The following is a 19786-nucleotide window of genomic DNA, read 5'->3' on the forward strand; positions in this document are numbered from 1 at the left end:
TTCAAGGTTGTGGCCTTACACTACTATAAGTGGTGCTACTAACATTCAAATGTTTTTACTATATATTTCTTTTTGGTAACATTCATAATTTTGTTTTAGATCATTATCGATTCTGCTTATATTATTTGAAATTCTGTGATTGCGACTTGTGTTAAGATAATTTTCAAATTAATTCTTTTATAATATTATAAACTTTAATTATCAGCTAATTTTGTATTTTTTTGGTTGACAGAGGTATCAGTTGTTGTCAGAGCCGTGTTAAGGGGGGGGGGGCAAAAGGGGCAATTGCCCCCGGGCGCCGTAGTTTTGTAAAAATAATGAGGCGCACACAGTGGGGCAATTGACATCGAAATCTGACAAAAATAGCATTTATCAAATTTTACTTATCTTATCGAATTATTATATATATATCAATAATGGAGTTCATATTGCATAGTTTACCGGTTTAGTGAACGTGTTGTGGCTTAAATTGATTTAATTTCAGCAGTCGTAATATAAGTCCACAGTGTTACGATGTAAATCCAACAGAATAATATTATTTTAAATTTTAGTTTTTTTCTGTAACTTAGCGATTGTTTGTGTATTCAATTCAATTTATTATGGAACCATTAGCTACAGGTAAGTTACGTAACGTTTAATATACACATTTTACCGAGTTATACATAATATTTACCTAGTTAACTAATAATAATAATAATAATAATAATATATTTGTAACACGAAAATGATATATAATTTAAGTTCACTTCCAAGGCGGGGGGTTATTGAAAGATCGCCTCCTCGTGGTACCCCCTGGGCAACGTTCATCTTTAAGACGAACGGCTAAAGGTCTTTCAACTCGGCGGCCAAACTAGCGTTTATAACGCTCTCCTGGCCTGGTTACATGCATCCAAACCGAATACATTCGAATCGAAAGATTCGACCCAAAAACGGCCCTTTTCAGGGCCACCAGACAAGAAAGCTAGGGCCTACCCTACGTATTTGCCAAATCAACATCGAAGGTATTAGCAGATCAAAAAGTGACTACATCTCCCGTATCCTCAGGGAACAAAACGTCGACATAGTGGCAATCCAAGAAACTCATACTCAAGACGAAACCCAACTCAATACCAGAGGCAAAATACACGGATACTCTATAATCGGAGCCACATTCTACCGTTCCTACGGAATAGCAACTTACGCCCGGAATAACCTAGATGAAGTCAAGCTTGAAAGCGTAACAACCCTACACGACATCCATATTGTCAAAGTCAATGTAGGACCAACCACAATTATTAACGTATACAAACCACCAACCATCATGTGGCCAGACCATGTCCTAGGAGACATCTCTCATCCAACAATAGTCATTGGTGACTTTAACAGCCACCACGTGAATTGGAAATATTCCAGTAACAATATAAATGGAGAGATGCTCGTATCATGGGCTGAAACTAATAACGCTCATTTAGTCTTCGATTCTAAATCAAAAGGCACATTTAAGTCAGGTAGATGGAATAGAGAGTATAATCCCGACCTCTGCTTTGTTTCAGTAACAACAAAAAACTTACCCATGGCAGCCAGCCGAACAGTTATGAACGACTTCCCAAATAGTCAGCATCGGCCTATCCTAATTGAAATCGGGCTTCAAATCCCACTAATTAACTCCACACCCTACCCCAGATGGAACTTTAACAAAGCTGCATGGGAAGACTATGCAAATGAACTAGACAAATGCATCCGGTTTATCCCACCTAAACGTTCGAACTATAATAGATTTTTGGGACTCATCATTGCTATTGCAAAAAAACATATGCCAAGAGGCTATAGGAAAGATTACATCCCCGGCTGGAACGAACTAAGCGAAAACCTATACCGAGAATACATGAACGGAAACATTGATGTAGCGGACGACCTCTTAACTAGCCTTGATGAATACAGGAAGGAAAAATGGAACAAAACAATGACAGCCCTCGATTTCAGACATTCTAGTAGGGAGGCATGGAGCCTTCTCAAGAAATTGGGAGGTAAGCAACACACTAGACGTGCGGAAACATCAATCTCACCTAACCAAGTTGCTAACCACATAGTAAATGTATCTAGAATGCCTTCGAACAAGAGACACACAATTCAGATAAGAAAACGCTTTAGAGACCTTAAAAAAGAATGCACCCAAACCCATGAACTTTCTGCTCCTTACTCAGTAGCGGAAATTACCACGGCTCTAAAGGACCTAAAACCGGGGAAGGCTGCAGGGCCAGATGGAATGCACCCTGAATTTCTGATAAACTGTGGTCCTAACACCAGAAGATGGCTATCTAAATTTTACACTGACATCCAACAATCCGGTACGCTGCCACCAGAATTTAGAAAATCTAGAATAATTGCTCTCATCAAACCCGGGAAACCAAACGATCGCCCAGAAAACTACCGACCAATAGCACTACTCAGCGTATGCTATAAACTACTGGAGAGAATAATCTACAATCGAATAAGCCCAATTATACTAAATACCATTCCGGTGGAACAAGCCGGGTTCAGGCCGGGCCGAAGCTGTTCCGATCAAGTCCTCGCATTGACCACTTATATTGAGGCTGGCTTTCAAAACCGCCTAAAAACTGCAGCGGTATTTATCGACCTAACAGCTGCTTACGATACCGTTTGGAGACACGGCCTGCTGTACAAACTTCTTCAAACTATTTGCTGCCGAAATACCGTCCAGCTAATCAACACTATGCTTACTAATAGATCATTTAAAGTTCACATGAATGATAAAACTAGCAACTTTAGAACATTAAATAACGGCCTAGCGCAAGGCTCGGTATTAGCACCTCTATTATTTAATGTCTATATAGCCGACCTCCCATTGACTCACTCCATTAAATTCGCATACGCTGATGACCTAGCTATTGTAACTCAACACAAAGACCTCAATGAAACAGAAAGGATACTCACAGACGATCTCATCACTCTAGGTAATTACTTCCATGCCTGGAGACTAAAACCTAACACCAGCAAAACAGAAGCGTCCTGTTTCCACCTCAACAATAAACTTGCTAGCGCTCAACTAGACATAACTTTCAACGGAGACGCTCTAAACCACAATTGCCACCCCAAATACCTTGGAATAACACTAGATCGCACACTCTCCTTCAAAACTCATCTCGAAAACACTGCCGCCAAACTTAACTCCAGAAATAATATTATACATAAACTCTGCGGTACATCTTGGGGTGCTTCGGCTCACACTCTACGATGCTCGGCTCTTGGTTTGGTCTACCCAGTAGCTGAATACTGCGCATCCGTCTGGCTAAATAGCGCTCATGTGGCAAAAGTAGACACCCAACTAAACACTACCATGAGATTAATATCTGGCACAATAAAATCGACACCTACTCACTGGCTCCCAACATTAACAGCAATTGCCCCCCCACCACTTCGCAGAGCGAGCGCCTTAGTTAAAGAGCTCTCAAAAATAAGTCTCAATCATGAACTGCCCATTAATAATTTTATTGACGACGCGACCAAAACACGATTGAAGTCTAGAAAACCGACACCAAAAACAGCTAAGGACCTAATCGATGCAAACTTCGACATGATGACGCAATGGGAACAAACGTGGGCAGCCGTGGCAGAGAACGACAACATCCTATGTAACATATCACCAGGACATATACCCACAGGATTTGACCTACAGCGAAATCTGTGGTGCACACTTAATAGAATACGAACCTCACACGGTAGATGTGCAGATTCCTTGCACAAATGGGGCATGAGAGACTCACCAAAATGTGATTGTGGAGCAGAGAAGCAGACCATCTATCACATAGCATTTGTATGTCCTATCCACGCCTACCAAGGTCCCAGAATCGACTGCCTCACAACCCCTCCAAAATTTATTAAATGGCTGGAGGAACTAGAACTAGATCTCTAATACCTTATCGTTACCTTATTAATATTACTCATATTTTCTCTTTTTTTACTTGTTTATTTTTATTTTATTCATCTTTTATATTATATTAATTAATTAAATTTACTGTACGTTACCATATTATAATTCTAATGCATGTAACCACAAACCATACGCTAAATAAATAAATAAATAACTTCCAAGGCTTTCAAAGCATTAAAAATTGCAAAATATAATACTTAATAGAGTATTCTATTACCTTGTTAAAAAAAATGTTGCCCATATTTGCCCCATTTCGTGTAAATAAATTCTAACTGTGACGACCTATACCAATTTCACTTGAAAAAAATTGCTTTATTTCCTATAATTAATGAGTTTATTAATAATGTTACCTTACAAAGGTGTAGCAGTGTTATATGTTATTTTTCTGTGTATGCATTAAAATACACAAACAGTAATTAAAGCATTTCCAAACTTTTTGAACACATTATTTATGTACTATCTCATGTCTGTATTAATTATTGCTAATTTTGATAGTAGGTACCTATAGAAATATTATGTTGATGAAAACAAACGTCATAATTAGTTTAAAAATGTCTGTATAGGAATGAATTCGAGCACTGTTTTGATATCCAGACAAAAATTATATGATATAATTAAAAGTTCTGGATGTGAGACTATTGATGAAAAATTTAATTTGATAAAAATCGAAATAGAAAAACGAGTGAAAAACTGTGAGCAAAATGATTTGAAAAAAAAATTGTCTTATTTCAAATCTAAATATAAATCTCGTTGGGAAAAGGCACATAGAGTGGAAGAACGATTTATTATAGAAAATAAAAACTGGTTAAATGCTTATATTAAATTTGTATCTTTAAATAACTAGAATAATCGTGGTCGTCCAGTAGTGGCATTTGAGATGAGTAGTGAACGAAACAAGCGGAAAATAACTCAAGAACTGAGAAATAATACGTCTGCTAATGTGTTAAGTCATGCAACACAGATGAGCTTAAGAGCATTGGGACAAGTTGAAGCCGCAAAGTTACTGAAGGAAATAACTACATCCACCCCCCACACGTGCAAGTAGATATAGAAAAGTATTTAAGAAGCAGTCTGCACAGTGCACAAGCACCTAAAAAACTATCGGGTGAAGATGCTCTAGCTGTTATAGTAGATACAAAGGTATCTAGACATCAGTACAATATTATTCGGATGAGTGCCCCAGATAAATGTCCATCATACAAAGTCGTACAAGAAAGTAAAAAACAGTGTTATCCAAAACCAGAGAACATACAAGTAACTTCTACAAACGCAGAAGTCTCTTTACAAGCATTACTTGATCACACAGTAGAACGATTATTTTTAGTGCAAAAGCCTGTTATTGTCTTACTCCAAGAAAATGAATTAGATACGTTTGCTTTGTATTCAAAATGGAGTTTTGATGGCAGCTCTGGACATAGTTCATATAAACAAGCTTTTTGTAGTCCCAAAGCCAGTGATTCGGCTGTATTTATTACAAGTATAGTTCCACTTCGTTTGGTAAACGGTGACCAAATTATATGGCAAAATCCACGTCCTACACCAACTAGATATTGTAGGCCTATAAAAATTGAGTTTATAAAAGAATCTACAGATACATCTATAACTGAGAAAGAAAAAGTTCAGAGTCAAATAAATAAGTTAATAAATAGTATTGTGACTTTTGATAACAAATCATTTATTGTAACTCACAATTTGATTTTAACAATAGTTAATGGGAAGATATGTAATGCACTTGTAACGATTGTTACATATTTATTTATAAACATAATAATATTATACAACCGTAGGTACATATTATATACTTACACATATTATATATTATATAGTATACGTGCATATATGTATATAGGTATATATATGTATGTGTAATGTGTATCGTAGACCAAAACATGTAAAATATATTATGATGAATGTACATTATGCCCCTCCTGTGCTGTCTCATATTTAACTATTGTAAAGCTACGGCTAAATAATAATATATGTAAGAGACAGCCAGTTCCCCGCGTTAACACCAGCGAACACGAACTCCAAGCCAGCCCTACGACTTGTAAACGTTTTATTTAGGTAAGAATAAACTTGATGATATGTTTATAAGTATTTGGATCAATCCACATTTATTTGTACCCTGAGTACCATTTGCTCCCTAGCTACGGTTAACTTATATTCAAAGGAAACCAACTTCTTCCCTGAATATCATATATTTAACGGGTCATCCCCGACCACGTAATTTCCACGTGGCCACGTAGTCTCTCCGATATTGGTGGAGGCGCCGAAGCTCTTTAGTAGTTAAGGTACAAATATTTGTGGTTGGTTCAGATTTTTGTTTATTATTAATTATTAAGTTATATTAGTTAAGGTAAAAGAAAAAAGAGAATAAGAGATTAAGAAAATTAAGAGAGTAGTCGGTTTAAGTATAAATGAGTTTTTTTTTTTGTTGTTTTTGGTTTATTAATAAGTAAAGATTTATGAGATTATAAGTATTAAGAATTATTAGTTATTAAGTGATATTAGTTAAGGTAAAAGAAAAAAGAGAATAAGAGATTAAGAAAATTAAGAGAGCAGGTGGGTTAAGTATAATTGAGTTTTTTTTTGTTGTTTTTGGTTTATTATTAAGTAAAAATGTATGAGATTATAAGTATTAAGAATTAGGGTTAATGGAATAAGTGTGTAATGTTAGTAGAAAAATATTTTATACAATAAAAATATAAATTATTTGAATTTTTTTTGTTTCTGTTGGAAATTTACGAGATTGTAAGCATTAGGAAAAAGCGTATAAGGAAATAAATGAGTAACGTTGTTAAAAGATATACATTAAGGAGCATATAATACATAGGGTAAGTAGGAAAACATAAGTTTAAAAGCATAGTTATATAAAAGTAATTAATGGACAACAAATTTTACATAAAACGTAATACGAATAACCAGATAGCTAAGGTGGATAAAGCTAACATATTATATCTAGGTGAAAATTTTAGTTCCGAAATAAATGAAACCAATCTAATAAATATTTTACGGCAAATTGAAGAAATCGATTTAGGTAACTATTTTGAAAATTCCAGGTTTGGAAAGGTACCACTGTCAGCAAGACTGGTTCAAAAATTTACACTTTGTACCCTATACGTAGTTGAGACGTTACAAAAAGACGAATTTAATCCATTACCAGCACAAAAAAAATTTGAATTTATAATTTCCCAGAGAACAGTAGCGTGGATAAATTTATTAAGTAAAGCGGAAATAGTGGGCTTTTTAGAATTTTGTAATATACATAGCGATATTTCGTCAACAATTGTAGATTTGAGGAATCTCGCAAAAGCAGCAATAAAAAGTTTTAGGGAGGACGGAGACCTTGAGGAAAGCTTAAATGAAACAGATTTAACTTTTACAGAGGACAATTTACCAATAAATTTAAATTGTGAGCAAACTTCAGTAAATAAAACTGTTGATGAAGAAAATTCTAAGAAAAGTATAGGTACCGTTAATATATCTAGCCAACTTCAAAATCTTCTTAGCGAATTACAAACTTCAAATCGGGTAGGTGATACATCTAATAATTCAAACAGTGCTAAATATATTCAGAGATTAGAAGTAGACAAAAACACCGAACTAATAACACAAGAGTTAGGTAACGATTTGACAATAGATCGTATAAAGGCCGAAAATAATAATTATAACTCAGGTGAACAGAACATAAATAATAATAAAATTGAAAACCATTTAAAAGGAACCATAAAAAATCAATTAAATAAAAAAATGTCCTTTAATCAATTAATGCATAAACCCGATATATTCTCGGGAAAAGAAAACAGATACGTCATCAACACTTAAATGTTTCTTGTGTGGTGCAACATCGAAACAGTTTAATTTAATTGATGAAATGGTTAAACGAGAAGTAAAAACTGATAATTTATCTTTTGGGATATCAGTTTTACACGGGTGGATTCGTTTTTTCGAATGTCTCCTCCATTTGTCTTACATATTACTACTTAAAAAATGGCAAGCTAGAGGAGATGTGGAAAAAAAATTGTTTCAGAAAATAAGCTAAGAATTCAAAAAGAATTCAAAGACAAATTAGGATTACTTGTAGATAAACCCAAACCAGGATTTGGAAATTCTAATGATGGGAACACAGCCAGACGTTTTTTCCAAAATTCAGAAATATTTGCTGAAATCACAAAATTAGACGTAGAAATAATAGAAAAAATACATATAGTAATGATAGTAGTAGCAAGTGGACACGAAATAAAAATCAATGAGTTTCGGGAATACACGTATAAAACTGCAAAATAATTTGTTGAGAAGTATCCGTGGTATAATATGTCACCCACGATGAACAAGTTTTTTATACATGGACCAGAGATAATTGAATCGGCTTTGTTGCCAATAGGACAGTTAACTGAAGAAGCCCAAGAAGCGCAAAATAAAGATTTCAAAAGATATCGAGAGCATAACTCTAGGAAATGTAGTCGTGAAAAAACTAATTTAGATATATTAAATTTATTTTTATTAAGTTCAGATCCAGTAATTTCAAGTACAAAAAAAATTACTGAAGAAAAAAACACAATCAATGCCAATTGAAGCACTCGCATTACTAAAATCACCAGATGTCCGAGTCTCTCTTCAATATGCCAAAGATACCGATGATAATGACGACAATAATAATGATGATGATGATGATGACGACAACGATAATGATGATGACGACAATAATAATGATGATGATGATGACAACAACGATAATGATGATGATTATGACGAAGATAATGACAGCAATGAAGACAATGAAGACAATAACCATGACCAGTTTTAAACTTAAAACTTAAAATAATACATTTTTCTAATTTTGTTAATAAATTAAATAAATAAATACCGTATATACTTTATACCTTATGTTAATACTATGTAAACGACTTTGTATATGTCTGATGAACAAATATAAAAATAATATTAATTTTAGGAATATATTTTTTTACCCTATGATTTAATGCCAGCTTTCGATGTCAATTGCCCCACTGTGCAGGCGAAGGCGTGAAACCGTTATCTATTCTTATTGATGACCATGCAGAGGAAAAAGCTTTTCCTGATTTATTTGGTGGGGATCCACATACAATTAAATCACCTTTAAAAAATTACTCAAAAGTAGGAAGGTCTGAACTGCTGAACGGAGATCGAAGGTTTGCATCAGACTCATCTAACTTGTTTTTTAAATGCAAAGTATTAGTTCAAAAACTAATTGCAAGCAATGTGCAAATTGTTTTACGTAAAAAACAAAAAAGGAAACACAACTGCGAATGACGTAGCAAATCCAGCTATTCTAAACAAAATTATAGATAACGATCAAGGATACCGAATGTTACACAACGTACAAAATTCACCTTCATATCTTGCAGCGATGAGAAAAAATGTTTTTGCCATAGTGCGTCAAGAAGATCAACCGACATTTTTCTTAACATCTAGCCCTAGTGAATCAACTTGGGCTGATTTTTTAAAGATTTTGTATAAACTGCGTTACTCCAAAACGTTGTCTGATGATACTGTCCTAACTTATGCACAAAAATCAGATTTAGTTCGACAAGACCCAGTTGTTTGTGCTACTTATTTTGATCATAGGTTTAGAGCACTTTTAAAATTGATCAAGTCCAAAAATGTTATTTTCAAAGAACACAGTGTGAAACATTTCTTTTATCGTGTCGAATATCAACATAAGAGCAGTCCACATGTACACATGTTATTGTGGTTAGACAATGCACCTGTTTTCGACTCAGCCATACCAGAAACTTTTAGTGCATGTGTAACACTTATCAACAAATACATTACGTGTATGGTAAGCTCGTGAGTATTTGCATAAAAATACTCATAGCCATACACACACTTGTTACAGAACTGACAAAGACAAACAAATGAAAAAATGTCGCTTTAACATACCATATCTGCCAATAAATGAAACCTGTATGAAACTCCGCTAACAGAAGACATAAGTAACCCGATCACAAGAAAAATTCGTACACTGCAATATGAAAAACTTCTGCAATACCTCAAGGACTTCAAGGACGGTGATTCATCTTCAGATCCATCATTAGAAGACATTTTACAAAAATTGTCAATTTAAGATGTTAATGAATATAAATCCATTATTCGAACTGTAATCAGATGGCCAACAGTTTTTCTAAAACGTACAATAAAACAACGAATGGATTCTGGATTCAATGAAGAATTATTTCCGTTATGGCAATCTAATATGGATAAACAGTTCATATTGGACGTTTATTCTTGTGTTAGATATGTAATCGAGTATATTGGAAAAAGCCAACGTGGAATATCAAAACTAATGAGAGACATTGTCGAAAATTTTAAGTCTTCTACTGATTTATCGGTTAAAGAACAACTGAAAAAAATAGCGTCAACTTTTTCAGGGATCAGGAAATTTCTGCACGGGAAGCAGTGTATACTTGCTTAGGTATGAAGCAATGCAATACTTCAACTAGGTATATATTTATAAACACTAGCCATCCTGATAAAAGAACTCGAATGTTGAAACCAATGGAAGTTAGAGGAGAAATGGATCCAAAATCTGATAACATTTTTTTTACGGTCTCAATGAAAATTATTCAATTTTGGATCCAATTATGAAGTTCGCGGTAAAGAAACTGGCTAACAACAGTTCTGATTCTGACACTGATAATGAACCTGATACCACTTATCCGATTGACTCCACTCTAATTGGAAAACCAAACAAGTATATACATAAACGTAAAATCAGAAAAATCATACGGTATGTTAGGTTTAATGTGGATAAAAATGAACAAGACTTTTACAGAGAAAAAATAATGTTATTTTTACCATGGCGCAATGAAAAAACCGATTTGTTAGATATTAACTGTAAACATCTGTATGAAACAAACATTGATCAAATAAAAAAAGTTGTACCAACAGTTTAATAAAGTAGAAGAAACCCAATTAGACGATAATGAAATCCAAATAGAAGGAGAACAAGGCCGTAACAACAATCAGCTTGTAGACGATGAAGATTGGGTACCAGACGATGTACTAATAAACGATGTTGGAGATTATGTTGAAAATACCAATACATCAGATGTAGAATCACTTAAAGATGGTGGTAAGATAATAGTGCACCTGACAGACAATGAACAGTTTAAAGACTTAATTGGATGTCTAAACGACGGTCAACGCCAACTCTTATATCATACAACAAATGTGATAAGAAGTCAATTGTGGGGAAAAGGTCATCCTGCGATGAAGGTATTTGTCATTGGACCAGCGAAGTTGAAAAGTCAATGCTTATACGAGCATAAGCACAATCTGTATTTCGGATAGCAAATCTTAAACCAGATATAGATGATCTGTCACTTCCTCCCGTATTGCTGACAGCACCAACAGGTAAAGCAGCTTATGGAATAAAAGGATTAACACTTCATTCCAAGTTCAAACTACCATTGAATCAATTTGCCGGATTGTTACCAAAGTTAAGTTCAGATATTTCAAATACACTACGTTGTCAGTTTGCCAATGTAAAGCTTTTGATAATTGATGAAATTTTCATGGTTGTCATAAAAACACTGGGATACATTGATCAACGATTGAGGTCTATATTAAGAATAAATAAACCATTTGGCGACATAAATATAATAGTGTTTGGCGATTTCTTTCAATTAGCACCGGTATTAGCAACACTATTGTACGATAGTTTTGAAGAAATATTGTCTAAATTTCCAAATGCTGTAAAAAAAATATCGATTAAATCTATATGGGTAACATTCAAATTTTATGAGTTGACTGAAATAATGTGCCAAAAAGATGACAAACAATTTGCAATAATGTTAACAAAGTTGGCCAGAGGACAGTTGGAGGAAGGTGATTTATAATATTTCCAAAATCCTATAACCCACCTAGACATAACTTTTTAACCACAAGTAATGCATCTTTGGGCTACAAATAACGAAGTCGACGAAATGAATAGGAGAGTGCTTAAATCTATAAATCAAGTTAGTTTAATATCCGAAGCCATTGATACGTCTGCGAAACGATCGGATATTGAATCTGCCAAGAAATTGCCACGACAAAAGACTATAGGTTTAGCTTTAAGGTTAGTTTTAAAAGAAACAGCTAAATACATGATGATAGCAAACATTTCAACCGAAGACGGCATAGTAAACGGTGCAATCAGAGAACTCATGCAAATAAACAAAGGACAGACTGCAGGAGGTAGAGAAGTTGCAAAAAGAATTTAGATCAAGTTTGATGAGGCAGATGTGGAGTCAATAACCAGACAGAAGATAAAAAAACAAACTAAAACTCGAAGGCAAACACACAGATGATATGTGCAAGTGGACACCGATTGAAATTATAAAATTAGAATTTCAACTTGGTAATGCAGAGCACCATAAAGTAACTAGAATGCAATTGCCCTTAGTGGAAGCTTTGGCATTGACGGTACACAAAAGTCAAGGTGCCACATATTAATCTGTAACATTTCATATACCTCAAAAATTCTCGAGAAGCAATATGTTATATGTAGGATGTAGTCGAGCAACTTCGGCTCAAAGTTTGCGTACAGACTAATTTTCTGCAAAGCCACCAAAACCTTCTGCAAAAGTTGAACATGAAATGTACAGACTCAGGACACCAAGTTGTGCTCTTATTCCACGCTTTTCTAGAATTATGACTCACAACGTGCCACTCTCCTTGCATGTCCCACAATATAAGGTCATTAAGAAAATATGAAGCACACATTAATGCGGATATCGTTCTTTTACAATCTAAAATAATGTTTTGTAACTCGTGATTGGATAACTTCCACTGCTTTGCAAATAATCGTATTTGACGAAACAGATGACATGTTACAAATAGGATTGAAACCAGAAATTGGATTTACACTAAACAATAATACTATGAGTAGTATAAAATGGATAGTTCTGGAGCTTGAGCCCCTGAGCCTGAGCCCCTCACCCTCGCAGCCGCCGCCGCCCGTTCCGCTACGTACCCCCTCACCCTCACCCTCACCCACAGCCGCCGCTACGTACGTGACGTACCCCCTCACCCACATCCCACCCTCTACCGCGGCTTATCACATATTATCAATCATTTATCAGTTATCAAATTGTTATCACATGTTATCAATCATTTATTTTTATCAGTTATCATATATTTAAAAAATATAATATTCTGCGTTAGAATCGAACCGGGAGGGTATGAGCGTATCATTTTACCACCTTCCCACCTCGACTCTAACCCATTGAACAATATAGTCAATACTGCTATATTTAAATACACGCTAAATAATATACATAATCATATAAATATTCTATAGCTACCTCTTATACTTAGGAAAATCATATACAAAAAATGTAATTAAATTTAGACTTCCTCGCCATTTATATTGAAAGACCCTTTATCATTCACACACCACCTGTACATTAGTGATTGAAAGACATTTCATGCCAAATGGTAGTAATAATCACAAATAAATGTCTTCCTAATGTGTCCTACCGGTCGCCAGGATGTCGCATACTCTTAATAGACGCCCTACCATTAGGCTAACATATCCGTAATTAAAGAAGAATACATCAGTGAATAACCAATATTAATACCGAACGCACATTAAGCTTAATGTCGCAGGTATTGTCACGTCAATCAAATAAATACAACACCATATTGTCAGTATAATAGTGTATATTTCCTTAATCAATTAACAAATATCTTAATAGCCACCTCATTAGATGAACATATCCGTAATTAATGAAAAATACATTAACCCTAATAGCCTAATTATTGTCTTGGTCATCACCAGTATATCGCACGCTAATGATATTAAAATTAATAATATATAAATAATGATATTAGTGAATAATACATTCCAGCAAAATCCATTAATATTGAAAAAATGTTCCGATTAAATACCATTTCCCAAATCTTGTACTCACACCTATTCAAATTCGTCTTTATAAATTCTGAAAAGAGTCAAGAGTCCTCCAGTACGTGTTAAACCGTCGTATACGCTTAGTCTTCGAATATTTTCCAGTGTTTAGTTTTTAAATATTATTTTTTTCATTTTAAATATGTTTAAATGCGAACAGAGCCCGTCGGTTTTCACACGTAAAGATAACTTGGTTGTCCACCAAAAAACTCATACCGGTATTCGTTTTCCATGCACTATATGTCAGTCAACATTCACCTACAAAACCAGTCTCATCAAACATCGGAAAAATGTTCATGGTATCGTACCAGCTCTTCGTCAGCCTGCACCGGTTGTTGCTCAACCAGCACGAGTAAGCGTGATTCAGTTCGCGCCACCTACCACTTCTCAGATCCAGATAGCACCGCAAATATTTGTACCCGATGGCTCAGCCGGTAGATCAAATATGTTAACCGAAGACGAGATGTGTATGCAAGCCATGGACGAATTTGAGAATAAAGGTTAGTTTATCGGGATTAATTAGATTTTTAAAAGACCCGCTGATTTTATTTTATCCGTCATGGATTATTTAAATTTTTAAAAGGCATATGTATTACAAGTTAATGTTTTTATAAAGATATATCAATTTTTCTTTAGATTCTTATACTACGGGCGTTAACGGGAAACGTGTTTCGACCGCCAACACCACCTCGGCTGCTAGGGTAAAAAAGACGCGGATGGATATGGTGAAGGTTCCCGGGTTTAATGAAATTTTGTCGTCCGCGAGTCATAAAATAGTTTGGTACTATGCTAAAAACATTAGAAATGTAAAAATATATTCAGACTTTCTACGTGGGCTAATGACCGAGCTAGTCAGTTTGTTAAAAACCCACGTACAAAAACATGCAATTAAATTTAACCTTAAGCTCGAGGCGACTTACAACCGCCCCAACGTGCCGAACTCGTCAGAGAACAGGGCGTTCAAGACCTCGGCGGTAAAAATTTATCCAGATAGCGACATTAGAACGATTGTAGAGAGAGCATATATAAAGTTGATGAAGGAGGAGGAAGAATATAAATCACGCGGAAGTGGATTTACACTAGAGTCGATAGACGGACTATTTTTGGCGGTCTACAAATATATGCCAATGGGTGGATCATCGTATATACAATTACCGGAATTTATTGAAAGGAAGCGGGGGACAATTCCACAAAATGTAGATCAGGAATGTTTCAAGTGGGCAATACTAGCGAGACACGTGACGGGGCCGTCGGTATACCGAGTTAGTGAAAACTATAGGCAGCACGAGGGAAAATATAATTTTGACTGTATTTCGTTCCCGACTCCGATGTCAGACATATCAAAATTTGAAGAAAATAACCCAAACGTGACCGTTAATGTTTACGGCTTGGAAAAAAAGTTTCAATCACCGAAGAAATTCCCCACATACGAGGTGTGCCCGCTGCGTGTGGTAGATGAGGAGAAATCAGTCCACTTCGATCTGATGCTGGTTACGGATGAAGACAATGCACATTACATATACATTTCTAATTTTTCCCGGCTCATACGTGCGCAGAAAACAGGACATGTTGGGCGCGTTGTATTTTGTAAAAGGTGCTTCACGTCATTCGACAACCGAAATTTAAAATACAAGTTGAGTGGACAGGATGCGTTGGACCAACATAAGCTTATTTGCGGGGCACACAAACCGATTCTTCCGGAGATGCCGAAGGAGAGTGAGTGTCTTGAGTTTGAAGCATGGAAGAAAACACAGAGACATCCCATAGTTATATATGCGGATTTCGAGACAATGTTGACGAAGACTGACGAAGACAAAGGAGACAACACCAAAATAATACAGAAGCACGAGGCGATGAGTTATGGACTCATTGTGAAGGCGAGCGACGACGTACCGTTAGAGTTGATGGAGGAGCATGAGATAACGACAGAACCAGTGATATACAGAGGAAGCGAGAGTAAGACGGACGTGGCGAAACATTTTATTGAAACAGTGACCGAGTTGGCGATAAAAATTGAAAAATTATTGAAGACCAATAAACCTATAGTTTTCATGGATGAACAACGGCAGTCACATAATGCATGTACAGCTTGTAATTTATGCAAAACAACCTTTACATACGATAACCATAAGGTGGCAGATCATTGTCATCTCTCTGGAAAATACCGACAAGCTCTATGTAATACCTGCAACCTCAAGCTTCAAGCACCAAAATTTGTCCCTATATTTTTCCACAACTTATCCAATTATGACGCGCACCTAATAGTAACAGAACTGGGTCACGACACGCAAGCTATTAACGTTATTCCTAATAGCGAGGAGAAATATATATCTTTCTCGAAATACGTATCAAATACATTCAGCATGCGTTTCATAGACACGTTTAGATTCATGGCATCAAGTTTATCTTCACTGTCCAAAAATCTTGTAACACCGGGACTGGAGAACTTTAGAGAAACCGCTAAACATTTTGTCGCCGGAGATATGCCGCTCGTGACTCGTAAAGGGGTGTACCCGTACGAGTACACAGATAGTTGGAGTAGGTTGGAGGAGACGAGGTTACCGAGGAAGCGAGATTTTTATAGTACGTTGACGGAGACTGACATAAAGGAGGAAGATTTCGAGCACGCGAAGTTGGTCTGGGACCACTTTGGTTGTACGACGCTCGGAGATTACAGTGATTTATACCTAAAAATCGACGTCTTACTGTTGGCGGACGTCTTTGAAAACTTTCGCGATGTATGTATGAGGGCATACAACTTGGACGCAGCCCATTACTTCACCGCCCCTGGACTTAGTTTCGACGCGATGCTGAAGTTTACCGGTCAAAAGCTCCAGTTATTACACGATTACGATATGCTCTTGATGTATAAGAATGGTCAGTATATTATTTATAAAATATGAATATAATAATAATATTGTATTTTTTTTTTTAGGTATCCGTGGTGGATTGGTGCAGGCCAGCATGCGGTATGCCAAGGCTAAAAATGCTAAGACCCCGGGCTATGATGATACTAAGGAGAAATCATGGGTTGTATATCAGGACTGTAAGTATATTTTTTTCAAAACTTATTAATTTTTCATACTTATTTAATTTTATAGGTAACAACTTGTATGGATGGGCAATGTCCCAGTACATGCCATACGGTGGGTTCAACTGGGTTGAACCTACATTAAACGGGTTGAATGATTTGGACGATACATCGCCCATAGGACGTATATATGAGGTGGATGTGTCTTACCCTAAAGAGCTGCATGATAAACACAACGACCTGCCTTTCCTACCTCAGAACAGTATCCCGCGAGGATCAAAGGTTAGGAAGTTGATGGCGACATTTGAGAAAAAGGAGAATTATGTTATACACTATAGAAACCTTCAGCAGGCAATTAAGAATGGTTTAATAGTTGAAAAAGTAAATATATATTTTATATCATTTTAATCAGATTTTTAACATTTTTTCTTATTTTTATAGGTACATAGAGTGATTCAATTTAACCAGTCAGATTGGCTGGCTAAATATATCGAGCTAAACACAGAGATGCGGAAGAAGGCAAAGAACGAATTTGAGAAAATTTTTTTTAAATTAATGAATAACGCTGTATTTGGTATGTCACTTTATTTATTATATATAAGCATTTTTACTGATATTATATGTTTTTCCAGGGAAGACTATGCAATCGAAAAGGAAGGAAATGAAAATGGAGTTGGTGTCGTGTGAGAGAAGATTACAAAAATTGATTAACAAAACAACATTTAAACACTGTACAAATTATAACGAGAACCTAAACGCCGTCGCCCTGGAGAACAAAATTATTAAATTTGACAAACCTATCTATATAGGTAAATATATTTTTTCTATTTTTATCATACATTTATTAATATATATATATTTATAGGATTTGCGGTGCTGGACATAAGTAAGACGTTGATGTACGACTATCATTACAACGTTATGAAGAAACATTATAAAGATAAAATCAAGCTAATGTACACTGACACAGGTAAATATACTTAAACTAATCTCATGTATATAATATATCATTTTTCTTTTCTAGATTCACTAGTGTATCATATCAATACCGATGATTTCTACAAAGACTTGGCGGATAATCCTAGCTTGTTGGACCGGATGGACACTGCTAACCTGCCCAGTGTCCATCCGTGTTATGTGGCAGATAGGAAGAAGAGTCCGGGATTCTTTTCCGATGAAGTCGATGGCAATGTAGTGTCAGAGTTTTGTGCGTTGAGGGCCAAGTCGTACGCTTTCAATGTATATGCTGGACTAGAGGATGTGGTGAGAGAGCAGATCAAGGCGAAAGGTGTAAGACAGCATGTGGTTAAAAATCATATGACGTTGGAGGATCATGTTAAGTGTTTGTTTGGAGAAGCTGGCGTGGAGGCGTATAAGGAGAATGTATCTATTCGCTCATTCAAACACAAGTTGATGACGATAAAAACGAGAAAGCTAACTTACAACAGTTATGACGATAAGAGAGTGGTATTGGACGATAAAATCCATACCTTGGCTCACGGACATTATAGTTTAGGGTAAGTTTTTAATTATATTTTTTAAATTATTTTACTTATATTTATAATTTTATAGGGATGATGACGACGAACAGATTAATGATTGGCTAGATCATGAGATAGATGCTGGTGATCTTGAATCTAATGAATGAGATTACTTCTAATTAATTAAATACTATGTATATTTTTATTGTAAATACCATGTATATACTTTTTGTTATTGTAAATACCACTCGAATAATTTGTATATTTTGTTATCTATAACCTTGAGCTGATAAATGTTATCACATATATTATGTTGTTATAAAAATAAAACAATGTAATAATATAATTATGTTTATTAAATGATAAAATAAAATATTTTGTATAGAATACAATTACATTTTTGTTTAAGAATTATTTACAAACCATTTTCTTATAGCAAATACTTTATAAAATGTACATTGTTTAGGATTAAATTCCATATGAAAAATACAACAAGGTAAAGTTTCGTCATCGCATATTTGATCAAAACGAGGGCAGCCCAAGTCTTCAATGTTGATGAGTGCTACGTGCGGTATATATTCCATAAGAACTTGTTTTTTTTGTTCTCCTTTGACGTAAATGCAGTTGAACTTTAATGAATTCAATATTCTACTTAGCTCCTCGTATTCAACGTCGCCGTAATCTATGGATAGTTGATGATAATTACGTTCCAGCCACTTATTAGTCTTTCGGCTTTTGTTGTCCTGCATAGATTTTGAATTCTTGAAAATCCAGTGTTGAGTCGTCCATGTTTCTGTTTCCACTATAGACATCTCTTTAACCATATATTTACTGTTGAGTCCAAGTACGCATTGCATATCTAAGATGGCCGAAGACATTATGGCTTGTCTTTGTAATACGTTTCAATAGTATTAAGACGGCTAAGTATAGCAGGTATTGTGTTTTTTAACACTTCTATACTTTCTTTGATTGATTGTAATGATATTTCACCTCTTGTCATATGCTCAGCTATCTGTACACACGTTAATTGTATTGTTTCCGTTTGTTCTTCTTGTACTTGAGTGGATTTATGATTTTCTTCGAGTAAATGCTCGATTTTATCTAATTTAGCCGAAAACGATTTAATCGACTGTTTGAGATTTGAAATATTTTTTTTTTTCGCTAGACTGAGAACTACCAAACACGTCCATGTCTATAACTCGACTGAAGTTATTTTCTAATGTCATGGGAATTTATCCAACTATTATGAGTGCTATCAAAACCAAGCCATTTAACATAAATTTGCTTCCCCTTCTTACGTATAATTTTCTCTACTAAATAGTCATTTGGATAATTTGTTTTTAATAGTTCTTCGGAATAAAAGCAACCGGCGATCGGTTTACCGGTATAATCTTGCAATTGATAAGTAGTGG

General features: G+C 35.2%; 1 protein-coding gene across 1 annotated transcript; it reads left to right on the forward strand.

Moving 5' to 3' along the window:
- The first annotated feature begins 12464 nt into the window (after nt 1-12464).
- LOC126552057 (uncharacterized) lies at nt 12465-18767 on the forward strand. Its single transcript, XM_050206526.1, has 9 exons — nt 12465-14362; nt 14499-16739; nt 16798-16908; nt 16964-17274; nt 17335-17467; nt 17526-17702; nt 17759-17863; nt 17918-18410; nt 18466-18767. The coding sequence occupies exons 1-9, from the start codon at nt 14005-14007 to the stop codon at nt 18539-18541; spliced, it is 4005 nt and encodes a 1334-aa protein (XP_050062483.1). The 5' UTR covers nt 12465-14004; the 3' UTR covers nt 18542-18767.
- The last annotated feature ends 1019 nt before the right edge of the window (nt 18768-19786 follow it).

Source organism: Aphis gossypii, chromosome X (assembly GCF_020184175.1).
Source record: "Aphis gossypii isolate Hap1 chromosome X, ASM2018417v2, whole genome shotgun sequence".
Lineage (NCBI taxonomy): Eukaryota > Metazoa > Arthropoda > Insecta > Hemiptera > Aphididae > Aphis > Aphis gossypii.